At 44.2% G+C, this 13,437-nt stretch overlaps 1 protein-coding gene across 2 annotated transcripts in view; it reads right to left on the reverse strand.

The window, feature by feature from the left end:
- KMT2A (lysine methyltransferase 2A) overlaps positions 1-13,437 on the reverse strand; it is a 147,049-nt gene that overhangs the window by 13,010 nt on the left and 120,602 nt on the right. For both annotated transcript variants that reach the window (XM_075840137.1, XM_075840136.1), the window contains exons 30-35: positions 11,139-11,306; positions 10,243-10,317; positions 9,284-9,458; positions 9,097-9,204; positions 8,886-8,969; positions 5,063-5,192 (exon numbers count right to left, since the gene is read on the reverse strand). In XM_075840137.1, coding sequence (XP_075696252.1) covers positions 5,063-5,192; positions 8,886-8,969; positions 9,097-9,204; positions 9,284-9,458; positions 10,243-10,317; positions 11,139-11,306 — 740 coding nt within the window. The remainder of the gene's footprint in view (positions 1-5,062; positions 5,193-8,885; positions 8,970-9,096; positions 9,205-9,283; positions 9,459-10,242; positions 10,318-11,138; positions 11,307-13,437) is intronic.

Consider the following 13,437-nt stretch of genomic DNA (forward strand, 5'->3'; position numbering starts at 1 on the left):
TATGGACATTGAGGGGTATTGATATGCTGAAGGGATGGTAGTTTATTTGTAAGAAAATGGCAGCGGGAGGGATGGTCAGTTAAGCGGGAAAAGCACATAACGAGTTATGGTATTGTTGAATGTATGGTGGGCGGAGTTGACCTGCCGATGTTTGTTATGGGTAATGGCAGATACGTTCTGTTGCCCCAACCCTTGGAAAGGGGTAGGTTTACGGGGGAGGTTGCAGGGGGGGGAGGGGAGGTTGCAGGGGGGGGAGGGGAGGGAGGGAAAGGAGACCCAGCCGGTCGGATATGTAAAATTAAGAGAACAGGATAGGAGGAGCTGTGATATGTTGAGGGATGATGGGATCAATTAATTGTTTGTCCTGGAATGTACGGGGCCTGCGGGAAGCCAGAAAACGACAGGCGGTATTTGATTTTATTAGAAAACAGGAGTCGAGGGTGATAGGACTACAGGAGACACATATGACTAGGGATTCAGTTTCCATGATGCATAGGGCCTGGGTAGGCCATAGTTTTCATTCTTACCATACTACATATTCAAGGGGGGTGAGTCTTCTCATACATAGGGCAGTGCCATTTGTATGTCACGACTCCTTCCAGGATGGGGAGGGGCGGTATGTGGGGGTACACTGTACATTGTATCATTGGAATTGTGTGTTGGTGGTGTTGTATGTACCCCCTCCGTTTTCTAGTGGATGTATCAAGAAAGTGGTGGAGGAACTGGCTAGGTACCCGGAGGTGCCGTTAATAGTGATGGGGGATTTTAACGCAGTATTGAATACCAATATGGATAAATTTGGCATGACAGGGGGAGGTGTAACAGCTTTTGGCCATCTGGTTGCTGAAATGGGCTGGCGGGACATATGGAGGGATAAACATCCAAATAGCTTTCAGTATTCTTGTGCGTCTTCCACATATCAGTCTTTATCCAGGATAGACTTAATCTTGTGCTCACCGACAGCGGTACCATTTGTAGCTCAGATAGAATACTTGCAAAGAGCGTTGTCGGATCATTCTCCTTTGTTAATGAAGGTAGAGACGGAGGAGAGGACAGGGCGGGGGCAAGGGTGTTGGAAACTTAATGCCTTTTGGCTAAAGCTGATAGACAATAAACAAATTTTAGACCTCATAAAGGAGTACTTTCAGTTCAATTCAGGAACGGTACCGCAAGAGATACTGTGGGACGCGATGAAGGCGTGGCTGAGAGGGGTGTTCATCCACCACATTTCAGCAGTAAAAACACGGTCTAGACAATTAGGAGAAGCACTGTTGGGAAGGGTAGAGGAGACAGAAAGGCTGCATATAATAGATAACACAACAGACACATTGAAGCATTGGGTGGAGGCGCAGCGGTTGTTAAAGCAACATCAGTTGGAGAGGGCAGATAACAAAAGGATGTTTTTAAAACGCCAATATTATGAGGAGGGGGAAACCACTGGACGGTTACTGGCAAGGATGGCGCAGGCTCAGAGGGAGAATAATTACATACACACCATTAAAGGGGAGGGGGGGAGGTTGGAGACTGATACAGGACAGATTTTGAAAGTGTTTCAGCAGTTCTACTCGGATTTGTATGCCTCTAGGGCAGAGCACACGCCTCAGCAGCTGGAAGAGTATATAGGGGAGATAGAATTTCCTAGGTTGGGGGGGGAGGAGAGAGGGACATTGGAGGAGCCAATATCTCTGGAGGAAATACAGGCGGCTATAGGGATACTAGCCAGTGAAAAGGCGCCGGGGCCGGATGGTCTTCCGGTGGAAGTTTTTAAGGAATATGGGGAGGAGCTTGCGCCGCAGTTACTGGCCACTCTTTTAGATAGCTTCAATAGGGGGCGGCTTCCAGAAACAATGTATGAAGCGACTATAGTAGTTCTGCCTAAAGAGGGGAAGGATCCTCAACTCCCGGGCTCTTATAGACCAGTCTCACTGCTGACGGCGGATATTAAAATCATGGCGAAAGTATTGGCGCTTCGACTAGCCAAAGTAGTAGCTGGGGTGGTACACGGAGATCAGGCCGGTTTTATGCCATCCAAATCGACGGCGGTAAATCTGAGGCGGCTGTTTTTGAATCTACAAGTTATGCCGGATAATCGTGGGGGGAGAGCCATAATGTCCTTAGATGCGGCCAAAGCATTCGATTGTGTGGAGTGGAATTATTTGTGGTCAGTTCTGGAAAAAATGGGATTTGGCCCTAATTATATAAAATGGGTAAAATTGTTGTATGTAGCCCCGACAGCAAAGATAAGGGTGAATGGGGTGTTATCGGATCGGTTTGCGCTGGAGCGGGGAACGCGTCAGGGATGTCCATTGTCCCCATTGTTGTTTGCGTTGGCGGTGGAACCCTTGGCGTGTGCAGTGAGACAACATAAACACATTCAGGGGTTGAGATATGGGGGGGTGGAGGAAAGAATTGCATTATACGCAGATGATATGCTGCTATTCATGGCGGATACCGAACGCACATTACCGTTAGTGATGGCCCTAATTAAGCGGTTTGGGAAATATTCAGGACTACTCATTAATTGGTCAAAATCGGCCCTAATGCTCATGGACCCGGGGGATATTCAGAATGGGGAAGAGGAGGTGGAGATACCTGTGGTCACGGAGTTTAAGTATTTGGGGGTGAGGGTGACGGCGAAAGTACAGGATTATATGTCCCTTAATGTAATGCCACTGTTAACAAAGATAAAAGCCAAAGTAGAGGCGTGGAATAAGTTGCCCCTATCGGCTCTGGGTAGGACAAATTTGATTAAAATGATCCTTATGCCCCAGGTGTTGTATGTCCTACATAACTCACCGGTATGGATCCCCAAATATTGGTTCAGGAGATTGCATAACCTTTTTAGAGACCTAGTATGGAAGAAGGGGGTACCTAGGATTAAACTGGAGAAATTACAGCTGCCAAAGGAGGAGGGGGGCCTGGCTGTTCCTAATGCTTGGGTGTATTATTTAGCTGCCCAATGTCAGCATTTCTGGGGGTGGGAGCAGGAAGAGACATGGGGGTCCAGTGCGCGCATCCTATCATATCTGGGGGGGGGGGAGAACCCGTTGGCAGGACTGGAAGCGCACAGATATAAACAGATGGCGAGTACCAGACCCACTCTGCTTCTCATACATAAGGTGTGGTGGCAGTGCAAGCAATTGCTGGGGATAGGGGAGTGCACTAAATATACACCGCTCTGGAGGAATGCTTATTTGGGGGAATTGGGTAAATTGGAAGGGATGCAGGGGTGGGAGCAGCAAGGCATAATACGGTTGAATCAGTTGTATGAGGGAGACATACTCAAATCTTTTCAGCAAGTAAGGGAGGAGTTTCAACTGGACTCCCGCATGTTCTATCAGTACCTGCAGATTCGGCACGCAGTGCAGACACAAGCGGTCAGTGTGGACCTGACGATGCATGCAGAGGGGGTGTTGGAGCATATTGCAAAGGCAGTATCATCAAAAGGATTAATCTCATTGGTTTATCGCAGGTTGTTGGTGGAACATCTGGGGGATCCTATGGCAACAGTGAAAGCAATATGGGAGAGGGATGTGGGTCCTATTACAACAGACCACTGGGAGGCGGTATTGGCAGCAACATGTACTTTGTCCATTAATGTAGCACAACGAAGATCGCAGTTGTTTCTGATACATAGGGTGTACAGGACCCCGTGGGTGCTGAAACAAATGGGATTAAGAGCGGATGCAAAGTGCCCTAGGTGCCCGGAAGAAAAAGCAGACATCCTTCATATGTTCTGGACATGTGGGAAGCTGGGGAGTCTGTGGACGGAAATATTGGAACTAGTGGGGAGAGTGTTTGAGGTACAGATCCCATGGGATCCGGTAGTAATGCTGCTAGGGTATGTTGGAGATTTGGGGGGAGATAGGATGTCAGGGTTGGCAATTGCTAAAATACTGTATCAAGTTCGGAAAGGAATTGCAAAGCACTGGCTGGATGCGGAGCCACCATCAAAACAAGAAATCATAGGGGCACTTAACTCACAGGTTCTGATGGAGTATAGGATATACTCCAAGAGGGGGTCCAGGGTCAAGTTCGACAAACAATGGGCTAGGTGGATTGATCAATCTGGGTATGCTTCTGTGGAGCTAATGACACTAAGGCAACAAGTGCAGGTATAGGGCCACTGAGGGGAGAGGATTGGAAAAGTGGTACTGAGGAGACCGGCTGGGGGGGATACAGGGGGGAGTTGGGGGGAAGGGAATGTTTGGTTAAATGTAAAGAATTGGGTCTGTTGAAAATTGCTTGTACACTGTATGAGAACGTACAATGACCTGTAATAATGTGGAGTTTTGTTGAATAAACTTGAACTGATTAAAAAAAAAAAAGAGTCCGCTGCCTGTTATATTCATGTATGTACTAGAGTCCGCTGCCTGTTATATTCATGTACACACTAGAGTCCGCTGCCTGTTATATTCATGTATACACTAGAATCCGCTGCCTGTTATATTCATGTATGTACTAGAGTCCGCTGCCTGTTATATTCATGTACACACTAGAGTCCGCTGCCTGTTATATTCATGTATACACTAGAATCCGCTGCCTGTTATATTCATGTATGTACTAGAGTCCGCTGCCTGTTATATTCATGTATGTACTAGAGTCCGCTGCCTGTTATATTCATGTATGTACTAGAGTCCGCTGCCTGTTATATTCATGTATGTACTAGAATCCGCTGCCTGTTATATTCATGTATGCACTAGAGTCCGCTGCCTGTTATATTCATGTATACACTAGTTTGTTGCCTGTTATATTCATGTATACACTAGTTTGTTGCCTGTTATATTCATGTATACACTAGAGTCCGCTGCCTGTTATATTCATGTATACACTAGTTTGTTGCCTGTTATATTCATGTATGCACTAGAGTCTGCTGCCTGTTGTCCTGTTATATTCATATACGCACTAGAGTCTGCTGCCTTTAGCTACGCCATTAGCCATCAAAGAACATTTTAGGACTGGATTTAACCATTCAGACCCTTACAACGTGCTGGAATTTTCCCTGTCAATCTACTTTAAGTGTAAAGGAGAAGAAAATAAAAGAGAAGTGCTGAATAGTCACCTTTCCGTCATAAAATTTTTCTCTTTTGTCAGTCAATGTGGAACGGATGACCATTCCTGAATATTCTATCACCATCTCTCCAGCATCAATGTTTCTTTTGCAGAAAAGCCCCCGGCCATGAATTGGAGATCTGGGAATAAAATATAAAACTGGGAGATTTAGCAAAATAATACACAATAGACACAAAGATAGCCTGTAAACAGCAGTATGTGAAATGTGAAAGTCTTTATCTGTCAGTGCGAGGAAAGGCAATTGTGCTCAGTTACACTTTTCCCATTGTCACCTGCTCTCCTTCCTTCCGGAGGGCATGGATCTGGGCCTTTGCCTTAGCTCTCTCAGATGTCAGCCCCTTCTGTTCTCTTCCAGAGCCCATTAGCAGCCAAGTCTGCTGTCCCTACCCTCCTTCAAGGCCTGGCCCCCGTTATGCCCCCCCCCCCACTTGAGCCTACGCTTCCCTGGGACCTTCTCCCTAAGATCATCGATGCATTGCAGTCTTCTTTATTTGAACCGCTGGACAATATTTGTCTTCGCCTCCTTTTTTGTAATGTATTCTTCTTGGTGGCAATCAACCTCCATTGAGTGTGTCTCTGTCATGGGAGTCCCATGTAAATCCCAGGGTTGTTTCGGCCTTTCATATTAATGAAGACATTGTGGAGAATTTACTATGTTTTCTACGCCAGTTTTCTGGCGTCGAAAAGTCGCAAATTCTTCAAAAGTCCCAATTTGCACAAGAGATTGTGACACTTGATGCATTACACCGCCACAAAAAGTGGATAGGGCTTAGTGTAAAGGGATGTGGCCTGCTGCAGCCCGACAAATTGACTGTAATTATAGCGGAAATCTGCCCTGGCTCGTAGAGATCGCAGATTTTCCTTTCAGGCGCAAGGACTGCCAGAGATTTGCCTATTTTAATAAGAGGTTTGCACCTCTTATTAAATGAGGCGTATCTTACCTCAGCGATCTTTATATTAAGAATGGTAGAAACTTCTTTGAATGTAGCCCAGAGACGATCTCAACTTTTCCTAATACATAGGGTGTATAGAACCCCATGGGTTTTGATGAAGATGGGAATCAGAGCTGATGCTAGATGCCCTAGGTGCCCGGAGGAGAAGGCAGACATTCTGCGTTCTGGGATTGTGGGGCTCTGATGGACCTGTGGAGAGAGATTTCCGAATTGGTGAGCCGGGTGTATGGCACGCAACTTCCAATGGACCCGGTAGTGCTGCTTCTGGGATATGTTTGGGGATTTGGAGGGGGACAGGTGGGAATTGTTGGCCATTGCTAAGCTGCTATATCTGGCCCAGAAAAGAATAGCGAAGCACTGGTTGGATGCGTTGCCACCCTCAATAGACGAGATTATTGGAAACATAAGCCACGCGGTTCAGATGGAGTATAACATTTATTTAAAAAGGGGGGCTGATAAGAAATTTGGCAAACAATGGGATAGGTGGATAAATCACTCGGGTGTGGCTTCGGGTGAACTACTTGCACTTCGAACAGTTGCCTAAAGTCGATCTTACCTGCAAACGCTGATGCTGCTGCAGAATCAACTGTAGCCTCTGCTGCCGATGTGGCCGTCACGATGCAGGACCTGTGAGTGACGTCACAGATCTGCACTGTCACAAGCTGGGCGTTCTGAAGAGAAGAGGATGTTACTTCTCATCAGAGCGCCCAGCTAGTGAAAGTATTAAAAACGCCCCGATGTACGCACATAATACACACCCACTTGGACTTGTACTTTTAAACACACCCACTTGGACTTTTGCAAGCCTCATTTGCATAATTACAAAAATGGTCATAACTTGGCCAAAAATGCTCGTTTTTTAAAAATAAAAACGTTACTGTAATCTACATTGCAGCGCCTATCTGCTGCAATAGCAGATAGGGGTTGCAAAATCTGGTGACAGAGCCTCTTTAAGTACAGCATTTGTCCGTGATGCGATGTAGATCTAACAGTATTTGCTATGTTAACTTGACTATTTTATTATAGTTTTTTGTCAATAAACTTGAACTGATTAAAAAAAAGAAAAAAAAAGAAGAACGGTAGAAACTCCAGTCTTAATAAATCTCTTCCATGGTTTTTCTTTTTTCTCCCTCCTTACACAATTAAGATGGTGTCCGAGCATTGCAGATTTACTTTGATTACTATCCGAGACCTCTGTCCGTTGCTCAAACTCTTTCATTCAAGAAGGTTCTATGTCCGGCGGTGCCCATGGACACCATAGGCCGACTGAATTCGGTCCACCATTGCCGAAGTGTACCAGTCGAAAGTAAGGGAGTGTTCCTTGGTTACGATTCTCGTACGTAGGCTTAACCTTCTCAGTTTTTCTCTGCTTCTCCTACAAGTTTTCTACAAATTTGTTAGCGCAGTGTCTGCAGGAGGGGTACAGCCTGGTAGTAGGAGCTAACGCTTTTTTGCATGGTGTCCGCCTCCTAGTGGCATCAGCTACACTGTGCCCCCACTGAACATGACAAGAAAGGGATTTTTCTTCATTTTTCTTCTCTAAATAGACCTAAGTCTGTTGATTCATTTCATGTTATATCTTTATGATGGGTAAAGCTCTGTGTGTGTGTTACTGATCTCCAAATTACCTACTTTTCACACAACTATAGAGTTAAATGATAAAGCTCTGGCTGCCTGAAAGCCGCCACTGGGACGAGTTAAAGAGGCTCTGTCACCACATTATAAGTGCCCTGTCTTGTATATAATGTGATTGGCGCTGTAATGTAGAGAACAGCAGTGGTTTTTATTTCGAAAAACAAAAATGTTGACGGCGTTATGACCCATTTTAGATTTATGCTAATTACCTTCTTAATAGACAACTGGGCGTGTTTTTACTTTTTGAACAAGTGGGCGTTGTGGAGAGAAGTGTATGACGCTGACCAATCAGTGACCAATCAGCATCATACACTTCTCCCCATTAATTTACTCAGACATCGTGATCTCGCGAGATCATGATCTGCTGTCACTTACTCACACATTAACGTTACTGAAGTGTCTTGAGAGTGAATAGACATCGCTTCTAGCCAGGACGCGATGTCGATTCACAATCCCGACACTTCGGTAAGGTTTGTGTGGGACTTCCAGCACAGCACATAGAGATCATGCTGTGCTGTCATTTACAGCGTGATCGCACGAGATTACGCTTGCTGTGCTTTAAGTCCCACATAAACGTTACCGACGTGTCGGCTGGCTGGAAGCGATGTCTATTCACTCTCAAGACACTTCAGTAACGTTAATGTGTGAATAAGTGACAGCAGATCATGATCATGATAGAGAGAAGTGTATGACGCTGATTGGTCACTGATTGGTCAGCGTCATACACTTCTCTCCACAACACCCAGTTGGTCAAAAGTAAAAACACGCCCAGTTGGCTATTAAGAAAGTCATTAGCATAAATCTAAAATAGGTCATAACTCCGTCCAAATAGATCGTTTTTCGAAATAAAAACCACTGCTGTGATCTACATTACAGCGCCGATCACATCATGTACAATATAGGGCACTTATAATGTGGTGACAGAGCCTCTTTAACGAAGGATTTATACAACTCCCACTGAACTAAAACGAAAAATATATTCAGTAAGCTCCAGAAATGTATCATTTACCACCATGGCTGTATAAAGGGAAGCAGTGGATTTGGAGCTCCGACAACTACTAACATATTATAGAAGTAATCAGAACCACATTTTGGACCCCCCCCCCAAAAGAAAAAAGTAGACTTTATTAAGTTCGCCCGCATCTCATTTGGTTTCTTAAGTGATTCTTTTTAAAATACATCATGTAAATCCATTCTTAATCCTATGGAAAGTGGTAAACACACCTGTAAACGCCTACAGCCTCTTTAGACGCCTTCCTGAGATGCCGGAATCTCATTGGCATTGGAAGATCCATGCTGGTGGCCCTCCTGCAACAATTAAATTAATAAAAGTAGTCACACATAGTCATGCAGTAGAATAATGTTTCGCATTGTGGCACTACATGAAGATAACCATCTTTGCTTCCGAGCATTCGAATACAAGTGATAAATTTACCGAACACATTTCAGCTGCACCTCTTCTTCCTCCTCTTCATTCGGTTTGTATTCTGGAGGCTGCCGATGTTTGGAGGCCAAGAAATTAAACATGTCAAAGGCGGATTTCCTGTTAAGAAGGGGGCTGTATGATTAATATATCCCTTTTTTTTTTAAACTGGAAAAGAAATATATATTTTCTTGCTCACCTTTGATGCACCTCAGCACGTGCTGCCCCATGAGGGTTAATAGGAGGCTCCTCTTCGCCGGCTGGACGGTGGAAGCGGAACTTATAACTACGACACTTGTTTGCACCATATAGCTGCTCCACAAGAACCACCACTGCGTCATGTATAACTCCCAACATCCTAAGTGCATTCACACCTGTTACAGGAATGAAGAGGCGCAATCATTGCTTTTTTGGATGCCACGGGGCAGATTTATCAATGTATTTACACCAGTTTTGTGGAGTAAATACATTGCTGCAGCCGCTTTAGGTGCTGAATACAAAACATTTCTTCTACTTTGCTCATCCTCCGCAAAGGGGTTCTCATCGTGTTTCCACTTTTTGCTAGAGAGATTTCATGAATTCGTAATAAACCTTATAACGTATAATCAGACAGCGGCATTATGCCACATTTATGTTTAGAGAGGAGGTTGTAGTTACCGTTCAGATTTCCAGTCTGTGCCAGTAGACCGGTGTGTTTGTTAATTTATCGGAGGCAAAACTATATGGGTTGCAGAGGTAGCAGTCACACCCCGGCCCTGGTGCCTAAAGGGGCACAATGGCCAAATACGCCAGCAGTACTAAAAATAGGACATTTAGTACTACGCGGATAGGGAGGGGCTTTAATATATATATATATATATATATATATATAGAGCATAGGAACCAGGACCTCCAAGCTCCGCCTATGTATAAAACATATACCTTAGAATTTATTAGTGGGGACATGGTAAGGTTTTGTTTTTTTATGAGTTGGCTTAGGCACCGAAGGCAAATTAAATACATTGAGTAAATGAATTGGTTTGTACATTGTGCTAATTTCGGAAGTTCCGTTTTCTGACATGTCGAGTGCACATTAAGTGCGATCTAACGTACACTGAGCCAGACCGGCTTTATGAAATGAACCCTTCTATTGCTCAAGAGATTTGCTATGAACGCTACCTGCAAATGACAGCTGCTTCAGTCTGGCATTAGATCTCGCCTCCTGCACTTTGTCAGTCAGTGACTTCCAAGCTTCTGCGGGAAAAAAAAAAAATAGCAAGAAGTATAAATGCAACCGTTTGTTTTTCATGCGAAGACCATAAAATAAAACGTACCGTGTAACAGATAGTAGACGTGAATTTTATGAAACTGCAATGTTAATGCTTCATGAGAACACTGACCTATGTAGATAATGCAGCAACTTTATCCTTATGTCCTATGTAGATCTACAGATTAGACATTGGAATAACAGTATAGGAGTTGAAAATACAGGACATCAGAGTCCCAAGTGATTGATGGTCCAATTACATGGCTCGATTTGGCCCGTTAAAAACGGATTGCGGAGATAGCGCGTCGATCGGTGTTCATTTGGTATTTTCACAAGGAGCTGCGATCGCTTATGTATACGGGTACGCGATTGTTTCTACGATCCTTTGTCCCCAAACACTCCCATCATGTGGGCATGATTTACACAGGGGGGTGTGCTGCCGACCAGCGACCATTTTATTGCCCACATAACGGTTTACATGGGGCAATAATCGAGAAAAAGCGTTCACATTGCCTGATCATTGGCCTGTGAAAAAGGGCCTTAACCAACTTCATCTAAATTGGCAGATAATCAATTAATAAGAAAACAAAAGGTTTGGCTATGGGGTCTCATTCATATCAGAAGAAATTACTCGCAGAAAAATTGCTCTGAAGGACAAAACAAGAAAGAACATATTCCAAAATGGCAGATTCAATCAACCGTAAAATGGGAAATAATATTATTCTCACCCATCACATCATAACTGATCAATAACTTTTTAGGCCTCTCTTATTTACCGCGCTGACCCTCCCTCCGAACCCTCAGTTACCTTCAATACTGTTAGCAGAAATCTGGAATCCATCGTCACTGGAGATCTCAAAAAGTAGACCGTTCCTGGGTTTGGGTCCCTGAAGGGAATCCTGCCGCCTCTGTTCATGCTGCAGCAACCTCATCAGAGGAGAACTGAACCCAATGTCATCTTCTGGCAGCTTATAATCTGCAAGTGCAATAAATAACACCATTCTGTTAGGACGAAACGCCGCTGAAGAACATTCAGCCAATAAAGGGACATTGTCGATTTTTCGATCAAACCAGTTGATCATGTATGTGAACTGTGAACCAGATTCAGAACCTAGGCCATGGCTATTTCTACATTTCATCCCATGTTAAAAGCATTTGTCAATATCTGAATTGAGAGATTGTCCAATTATTAGGGACCAGTTAGAGGCGGATGCCTGGATTTTGCGTTACTGACTTAAGAACAGCCCTTTTCTTACTCCCACACCACTGCACTTGAGTTGTTCTGTGGCTAGTGTAGAAGAGTCTGGTATTCAAGTACCATTTATATCAGGATTTTTGACATTAAGTAAACAACATACACAGTCCCAAATACCAGCCCTCTCCCCTACCCCAAAAATAAAGGAAGGAAGGCGCAAAGACCTCACTTTGCCCAGAGAGTGCAGATTGCAGCCGTTCCACCCAACTGCACCTGTAATGGGTTGTTCCCATCTTATAGTGATGACATCTTGGCTGTAGTCTGACCTCTCTGACCCCCACCAATCCTAAAAATGGAGTTGGTGCAGCGCTGCATCCCCTTTTTTCTGTATTTTCCCTGCATAACGGCGTGCCCCAGCCATCCGCTGTGCAGGGAACTGCAGCATGGTCCCATTAAAGTGCAGCCCAGTGGCCGGGAGCACCGCTGTGCAGGGTAACTTAGAAGGGGATGCAACTCTAAATCAAAGTAAACCGGTTTAGAGACAAGTTGTCTTTTTATTGCTAGATGTTCCTACGAGATATTCACTTCTAAAAAGGCGTTTGTTTTTTTTTCTTTTAATTTTTCATTCAACGAGCCATAAACTTTACTAATCATCTAACAGGACTCCATGAGAAAGTAGTTATTGTAAAATGTGCGTTGGGACGCTGGTGGGAAACTAGTTGATTGTCCCACATTATTCCAGGCTCCATACAATCTAAACATGTATTGGGTATGAACTAAAACGTGTACATATAGATGGCGTCTCCTAATAAACTTATTTGTATATCAGTGGAACCAAATGGAAGGAAAAGTACAAAGGAAAACCGGATATGTCTTCTCTCATTTATATACACTCCTGTGCTTCGATGCGGTATAATGCCCTAATAGCTGCCCTAACATAGTATAATGCCCCCATAACTGCACCCCACACAGTATAAAGTCCCCCATAGCTGCCTCAACGCCTGAAGATGCAGATCCTATTTCTGCGTCCAGAAGGTGCCGATAAAGTTTAAACCCGGAGAAAATAATTGATAAAACCGAAATTCGCAAGATGTCGTCAATTAATTGCGCTGAACTTCGATTATGTTTCGATTAATTGCCCAGCCCTACCGAGCAGTGTCGACAGAGAGGAGTCCAGAGTATTCTTGAGCTGCCGCTGGCTCCGCCCACTCTATACTGATTGACAGATGTCTCCCTATGCACAGTAAGGGTATGTGCACACGATAACTGCATTTACGTCTGAAAGTCAGGAGCTGTTTTCTCCTGAAAACCTCTCCGTAATTTCAGACGTAATTGCATGTACTCGGGTTTTTCGCCGCGTCTTTTACAGATGTAATTTGGAGCTGTTCTTCATTGGAGTCAATGAAAAACGGCTCCAATTACGTCCCAAGAAGTGTCCTGCACTTCTTTGACGAGGCTGTTATTTTATGCGCCGTCTTTTGACAGTGACGCGTAAAATGACAGGTCGTCGGCACAGAACATCGGAAGACCCTTTGAAAGTAATGGGCAGATGTTTGCCGACGTATTGAAAATAGGTCGTGTGAACCCAGCCTAATAGCGAGACATGTCACTTAGTGGTCAGTGGGCGGAGCGGACAGCAGCTCATGAATACTCTGGACTCATCTCTGCGGACGCCGCTCGGGCTCCTCAATGGGCTGTCACTTCATTATGCTGCCCTTAGTAAGTAAGATAAAAATTTATCTTTATTAATCTTCTCATAATATACTATACATCACAAATACCAATGGAGAGAGCTGACAATCGTAGTAAGACAGAAATACAAAAAATGGAATTAAAAAAAATAGAGAAAATATTTTCTCCTTATTTTTCCTAAATTTTTACAATTTGTTACAGCACGAACAAGTACAGTAAA

Source organism: Rhinoderma darwinii, chromosome 10 (genome assembly GCF_050947455.1).
Source record: "Rhinoderma darwinii isolate aRhiDar2 chromosome 10, aRhiDar2.hap1, whole genome shotgun sequence".
Taxonomy (NCBI): domain Eukaryota; kingdom Metazoa; phylum Chordata; class Amphibia; order Anura; family Rhinodermatidae; genus Rhinoderma; species Rhinoderma darwinii.